The 8,050-nt window shown below is 37.3% G+C and overlaps 1 protein-coding gene across 1 annotated transcript in view; it reads left to right on the forward strand.

Annotated features, from left to right (window-relative positions):
- Nucleotides 1–4,110, forward strand: part of LOC135084122 (calsyntenin-1) — a 361,325-nt gene extending 357,215 nt beyond the window's left edge. Inside the window, exon 20 of the mRNA XM_063978867.1 lies at nt 865–4,110. Within this exon, the coding sequence (XP_063834937.1) occupies nt 865–932 (68 nt within the window). The 3' untranslated portion in view covers nt 933–4,110. The remainder of the gene's footprint in view (nt 1–864) is intronic.
- The last annotated feature ends 3,940 nt before the right edge of the window (nt 4,111–8,050 follow it).

An 8,050-nucleotide genomic window follows, 5' to 3' on the forward strand; every position in this document is an offset into this window, starting at 1 on the left:
AAATTGAAAAGGTAACTACACACAACACTTATCGACTTTGAACCCTGTCTGAATGAAGGTAAAGTTGAGTTTAGAATGCTGCGGTAGAAGCTTTACGGTTTTTGTTTGGAGATGTTGGCACGGAAGAGCCAACCCTGTTTGTAGAATCGTAGAGTTGAGTTTGTATTTGGAGCTATACGGGTATTGCTGAGAAAATATATCTAAATATAAAAATCCTAGCACTGCAACACATTTTAATCACTGTTCGTGAGTACCTAGAGTTTAAATCTGTTTGTAAAGTTTAAAGACAGTCTGGCACACTGTGAAGTAAAACCCAATTACTACATCAAACGCAAGGGCGTTTGAGGTAATAAATTATTTCAATCACATTTAACACTTCGATTTACAAATACTTAAGTATAATCTACGTTTAACAGCTCTAAATTATGTGCCTTTCTATTTACTAAGAAATAAAAGAGAATCAGTTTAGGAATCATATCATATCAGAATTTGGTTAATTTCTAATTACAGAATTTAGAGTAAAGTTTTAAATATTTTGTAAATACACAACTTTTAGAAGCTTCTATCGTGTGGGTTGTAAAAACCCCAGGGTTATTACAATCGACACTCGTGTCAGACTTAAAGGGTACGCATAAGTTGCTTAAATGAAACTACGAGGTACAGACCAATAACATATTTCATTGGCATGATATAACAATGATTTCTGCCTAAATTTCGCGATTCCGACTCATTGTGAAATTAAAACCTTATGCGCATGGCATACGAAAGTCATTTGCTTAAAAAAACTACTTTTGCGCACCCTTTAGTGAGTACAACGTCTGACATTGACCTCTAGCCGCTTAACAAAGCTTCTTCACCTTCCAGTCATGGCTGGCAAGCAGCACAAGTACAGGAACATCAGCCAGCTGGAGTGGGACAACAGCACGATGTAATGCCGTCGCACGCTCGCTCCGTCCCGCTCGGGGCCTCTCGCTCGCACGCACCGCGTCGCAATATCACTGAGTCTTAGTTCGTAAGGTTACTAAGGTTTTATTTCTATTTTTATTTAGTTTAAACAGCATACGTGTAAGATTTCTTCCGACGAAGTTGTGAGTGGTCACAGACGACGCGAAAAGTAACGTTTTTTAATTCCAAACAGTCTCGAATTTAAAGACCGTATTTGAGTCAAGTGATTTGGAAATATTAAACTTTATTTTTGGGTAACGAAACAAATCTGCTATATGCGAGGATTGCTTACTAGAAAATTAGGCACCCGTGCAAAATATTGTATTTATATTTAAGTGTAAAAGCCACCTCTCATGTAACTCCTTTTCAATACTGTAACTGATTTCAAATGAAGTTATTTTATCGAAACTTTAACCATAAATATAACAATGCTGGTCATTTATAATTCTATTCTTTAAATCGTTCTGTATTCGTCACGTAAGAGGTGACCTTTATACATTTTTGAGAGCTTGTTTTCTACTTAATTTCTACACGAAGTGTATATTGCAACGCGGCGTCTCTTCAGTACACAGACGACGGAATTGATTTTATATTATTGTATATCAGTTATCGTGAGTTGGGTAGATTGCTTCAGCGCAACCACGTGACACTATGCTCTTGAGTCGACGGACATAGAACAATTAATATCTATGGTCACTGACATGAGTGAACTAGATCGATTTTGCTATCAATTACGTTTAAAAGATGCGTGGGTAGACTGACAGGTCAGTCTATAACATCCAAGATCAAAATTCAATAAACGTACGTTCACATGCATTGACTATAGATATAAATTGATTATAGAGGGGAAAGTTAACACTAATAAAAGGACTATAAAACTCAAGAATGCTTAGGCTCACCGCTGCGTAAAGCGGGAACGAAGGACAAAGGCTTACAAACGCAGCGGGTGGCCTTATAAGGTGTTGATGTAAATTTTGGATTTATTTATGCACGATCTTGAACCACTGGAGGTCTTATTGGAGGCATTTGTAAATAAAAACAAGTACTTAATTAATCCTTAGAAGCCTTCGTGTAAGATTTTGAGGCATTTTTGAGGTTCAGTTAAACTTTGCACAATGTCATAGACGCACAAGAGTGAACTTAAACTTTTGATTCTATAAATGTCATGTTTTAATATTGGAATAGTATGTCCGTCGAAAGAGTGAGCACGTTTTATTTATAGTGTACTTCTAAGGTCTCAAAAATGATCATATCAAAAACTTTATACGTAAAAAATCAGCAATTATTTTGTCTTTGCTTGCTTTGTAGTACACATTTGTATTAGAGGTCTTGAACTCTTTTCTATTCGTTTCTATGTGTAAGAGGTAAAAACGATGAATATTGTATGTAATAAAACCAGTAGTCATTGTAATTTCGTATGGAGTCGGTAAGGATAACTTAGGATAAGCCATCAGATACTACTATTGTATATTACTGATATCTAAGAAATGTATGCTTCACTGGCTATTCTAACTCGCTAATAATATGCAGCTCTGTTTTGTTTCTTTCGAAATCCAATATGGCGGCGATGTACTCGCGTTTCGTTATTTCCGTCCCCTTTTTATTTTCGTAAAAAGAAATATAATTTGATGCGTATCGATTTGGGAACCATTGCGAAATTCAACTTTATAAGTATGTTTTTCGCGCCAAATAAATACGTTAATCGGACGCCATATTGGAATTCTGTTTAAGTTCAGTACAAAGCCAACGTTTCGTTCAAAAGTGCATTTATTTTTTGTGGTACAAACTCGCATCACTCGAGTAGCATTACGTTTTGTTCTTTGTCAAATGAAAATAAAGGATGTCCAAACACTTTCTACCCCTTACGAGCTTCTCAAACTAAATCGGCTTAAATGTATATTAGGCACAGAGTTATTTGAAAAAAAAAACATAGTTTTACGATATACACATTATACAGATGGTATCTGTTTAGGATCAGCTATTATAAACTATATAATTATATATATATTTTGAATGCGTTAAGGGATTTTTACTAACAATTAGGTACTAAGTGGCTATATGTTAGTATTTGACACTACGGAGAAAAGTGGGGCGGACGAGAACACGTCAATCCCTGAAATTATTTCAATTGGAATTGTTAGAAATGCATATAAATTTGTCTACACCTTAATATCATGTTGATAAGACTGGTTTTCGGCCTTTACTGTCCAGCTTACCGAAACATTGCGTGCATTGACAGCGCGTGTAAACTTTGATAAAGTATCAAGATTATTTACACTTCTGACAAATTCGATTGGAGCTGTAGTTAAGGTTAGTTAGGTTTCCGTTTCACTCTTCCGCTTGTGTGGTATGTCACCGACGAGTTGCATATCATGGTCCGTTTGCCATATTAGCGTAGGTGTAAGGAACACTGACTGTAAAACAATTAAGCAATCTTCGTGAACATAATCATTGGTGTCATTAGTCGGCGTATAAAATGTTGTTTGTTCCCAACTTCTTACCTATTTTGACGTTTCCCACTTGTCAGACTGGCATTTGTGACAGCTGTCAAGGGTGTAGGATTTTATTGTATGACTAAATGAATAGGATATTTAGTAAATGTATTTATGGCGCGGAAGTTATCTGTGGTTGATGTTGTGAAAATTATGGCAGCTGTCAAAAGTATCAATATCGTTCAAGTAGCGTACAGTGAGTTGCGTGTTTGTGCGTATGTTTTTCTGTGTTAGTTCCTTTGATGAAATGAAAGAACAAATTGTTTAGTGCCATTAGAGTTTCCTTCGTTGATTTGTTGTTTATAGCAGCAGACACGCAGCTCGCTTCCTATTAAGTTTGTACTGTTTAATTGAGTCGTTGTGTTTTTGATTTCACTCGACAACCGTCCAATGCCCATTTCCCATTACATTTTAATATTTTAAGATCTGACCGTAACATGTTGTTTTATCTTCGGACTTGGCTCAAACCCCGCACAAAGACAGCCATTTACTTTGTCAGTTAAACTTTACCAAGTATAATGTGGTAGCTATTTTTATTTTATTTTTGTACTTGTATTTTTTGTTTTACTTTCTTTTGTATTATCGCGGTATTATTACAGTATACTTAGGGAACTTCTTTCATGTATGGATTATTATATTTTAGCTAAAAATAAAGTTGGTTTAAAAATAAAAATGATGGTGTTTTATTTCGATCTGTTCACAGTTACAAATTATGCTACAAGTACAACCCATATTCTAAGACAATATTGAAACTATTTTTGGCCATTATAAACCCGGTAAAATGTTTTTGTCCGTACACAAGAACCTTCATTTAAAGAAAGGCATATTTCCTTGGGCCTCAGCTTTATAATAATCGAAAGAGATTTATTGCTATAATATAAACGAGCGGTTATGCGACTCGACTGCATATCGACGGTGAAGTGACAAATACCTTCTAACTACATTTGTTTTTTTGTGTTTATGAGGGCCTAGTGCGAGTTTACATCAAACGCGTTCCCTAGTGAGCGCGTCTAAATGTATGACGGATTGTACAGCGCCCCTAGCGGGAAACGTTCAAAAACTAAAATTTTCATACATTTTTTATAGTGAGCGCGTTTGATGTAAACTCACACTCAGCCAACAGGAGATAGGAAAAGATACGTAAATATTACTTGCGCATATAGCAGCTATTTCCACAGTTTTATTGTTATCTAAAAATAAATATCAGTTAGGAGAAAAATTTCGAATGGAAAAAGTCAACGCGAAATTAAATTTTAAGTCTATTGTATCACAGATAATTGTATTAAGAAAATTGATTTCTTATAAAATTATAGGAGGTATTGTCACTTCGCCGCCGATATCAGATAATACATTTTGTTGCAAAATCACCCTTATTATATGGGTGGATCCGCCGATTTGATTCCGCGAGATTTATTTTACGTTTTTTGAAAAACTTTACAGGAATGCGTGCAAACTAGCTTAAACTGAAAGGTTAAGCAATGAGCTTTTTAGATCAGTGTGAGGCCCTTAGATTCAATCGTTATTTTAGAAGTAACAAGCGTCCAAATATTTTTTCACAAAATGGTAATGACGTTTTCCCAATGGTAATGATTTTATTAAAATGGTAATGATCTTATGTTAATGGTGATGACGAAATATAATTTTATAGTAATACATTAAATTAAAATAACTTGAAAACTAAAATTAAGATATAATAGGGATGTTTCCTGGGTCAAAAAGCAAGAGTTTTAATTAGTCCGTCAGTTAACTTATCAAAAAATACTCTACACGTATTTTTCACTTTTTCAAACTAATGAAAATTTAAAGAGATAAAGCGCGCCAAAGTTCATAAGAAGAGGCCCGTGACGTCAATGCTTGCATAAAAATGCCGCACGTTGTGACGTCGTGCGGAACTTTAACGCACCATAACTATGTAATTATTTGTTAGATTAACAAATAAAAATATATGTGTCCAATATTTTTTGATATTAAACATGACGGACTAAAAATTTTTTTTTAGGAAACTAGCCCAATGGGCTTCAGCTAAACACCAATTTTATCTATGTTATTTTCCTAGCTAAGCACGTACCTATTAAAGAATGGGTTGGAAATAAAAGTAAATGTATTCAATAATTTAATGAATTTATTGAATTTGGAACAATACGGACATTAGTTAAATTTTTTTTACGTTCCTAATATTATTCAGAATCAGAAAAAATATATATTTACACCAATGAGGATTTTGATTGAAAAATATGCCAAGCTACTCTTACTTAGACTTACACAATAGTCAACATACAAGAAATGAATAAAAAAACGTCTTTTCGTAAACTAATAAAAAACCTTCTCATTTAAAAACAAAGCTTAAAGAACAATGGGACAAAACGTCCCCAGAACTGTAGCACTTTAATACCTACCTTATATGATAGACCATGCTAATACCCGACCGATCTCTCTAGCTACAATCACGGCAAAGGTCCTTGACAGTGTGCTTGACTCTCTACTAGATAAATATTTAAAATCACATGATGCTCAATTCGGGTTTAAGCCTGGACTGTCGACCGAGAGCGCCATCCTTAGTCTTAAGCACACTGTCAGGTACTACACGGATCAGGGGACTCTCATTTACGCATGCTTCCTCGACCTCTCCAAGGCGTTCGATCTTGTGTCTTATGACATCCTTTGGGATAAGATGAGGAGGCAGGGCATCCCGTCAGAAGTATCACAAATATTCCATTATTGGTATGCTAACCAGATTAACAGCGTAAGATGGGCTAACGTTTTTTCTGAGGAGTATGGGTTGCAGTGCGGGGTGAGACAGGGTGGGCTGACGTCTCCCAGGCTTTTCAACCTATACGTAAATGACCTCATTGTTGCCCTTAGCAGTATGCGTATCGGATGCTGGGTAGATGGTGTTTGTATCAACAACATAAGCTACGCTGATGATATGGTACTGCTGGCGCCAACAATGGGGGCTCTCAGAAAGATGGTGGGTGTGTGTGAAGTGTATGCTAAATGCCATGGCTTATTGTATATTGTGAAGAAGAGCGAATACATGGTATTTAAGGCCGCCAGTAAATGTCCAAACGTGGTACCCGACCTCTTGCTTAATGGGGTAAAGTTAAACAGAGCCACTAAATTTAAATATCTCGGACACTACGTTACTGATGACCTTAAAGATCATGTTGATATCGAGAGGGAACGAAGGGCGCTGGCAGTAAGGTGTAATATGTTGGCTCGCAGGTTTGCCCGATGTAATGACCATGTCAAGATCACTCTGTTTAAAGCATACTGTCAGAGTCTATACACGGGAAACCTGTGGACCACGTACTCGCAGAAATCGCTTAGCGTCCTTCGGGTCCAATATAACAACGGTTTCAGGATGCTGTTGGGCTTGCCTCGCTTCAAATGTTTGCTCAGTCGCACACTGACGGCTTCTTTGCTGTCCTATGCAAGAAGACTGCCTCGTTGCTCAGTAGGATACGGGCGAGCCCCAACAGTATCCTGAAGACCGTGGCGGAGAGGTACGACTCTCCTATTATCCGACATTTCCTTCGGCTACTTCTTACCGAACGGGTTGGATAATTAGTGGTATGTTATAATAAGTAAATTACTAACATAGTTGTATAAGGCACCCATTTACTAACCATGTGGATCATTGTTATCTTTAAATGAATAAATTGAATGGAATACTATAATTTTATTATAATTATGACAGCTCAAGTGTGACATGTCTCAGAAAAGTTATATCAAAAATAAAAATTCATAAGCAACCCTGAAAAAATACATACAAAATCACTTTTGACCAACTTCAAAGGGCACGACAGCTTGACCCAGGGACAATTCGACCCCTGCTACAACTCAAACCCTGCGACAACTTGATTTTTTTCAAAACTCAACACTTTTAACTTACTTCAAATGGTTTCACGACTGCTGGACAGTGGCGGCGTAGCATGGGTTGGCACCCGGGGCATAGCACAGCACAGCACCCCCCGTCATAAGTCCTTAATGTAAGTAAGTTGGGTATACATATAGCGGGGAGGTAAGACACCCCAAAATGGTCCTCCCTTACGCCGCTGGTGGCTGGACCCTACGACTGCTTAACCCTACGACCACTCGAACCCTCCGACAACTTACACTTGTGACCCTGTGACAAGTCGAACACTGCGACACGTCAACCCCTGCGACTACTCTGAGCATTTATTGTAGATACAGTTCAGGCATTGATTGATGGAGCTAAATGGTTTACAATAAGTATCATAGTTGAATATTTTGGACTTGTCGTAGGGGTCGAGTTGTCCGGGTCAAGTTTTTGTAGGGTCGACCTTCGTTTAAAGTAGGTTAAAATTAATTTAATCGAGTTATCACAGGGGTCGAGTTGTCACAGAGGTCCAGTTGACCCCGATGACAACTATGATACTTATTGTAAACCATTTAGCTCCATCAATCAATGCCTGAACAGAATCTACAATAAATGCTCAGAGTAGTCGCAGGGGTTGACGTGTCGCAGTGTTCGACTTGTCACAGGGTCACAAGTATAAGTTGTCGGAGGGTTCGAGTGGTCGTAGGGTTAAGCAGTCGTAGGGTCCAGCCACCAGCGGCGTAAGGGAGGACCATTTTGGGGTGTCTTACCT

Source organism: Ostrinia nubilalis, chromosome 25 (genome assembly GCF_963855985.1).
Source record: "Ostrinia nubilalis chromosome 25, ilOstNubi1.1, whole genome shotgun sequence".
NCBI lineage: Eukaryota > Metazoa > Arthropoda > Insecta > Lepidoptera > Crambidae > Ostrinia > Ostrinia nubilalis.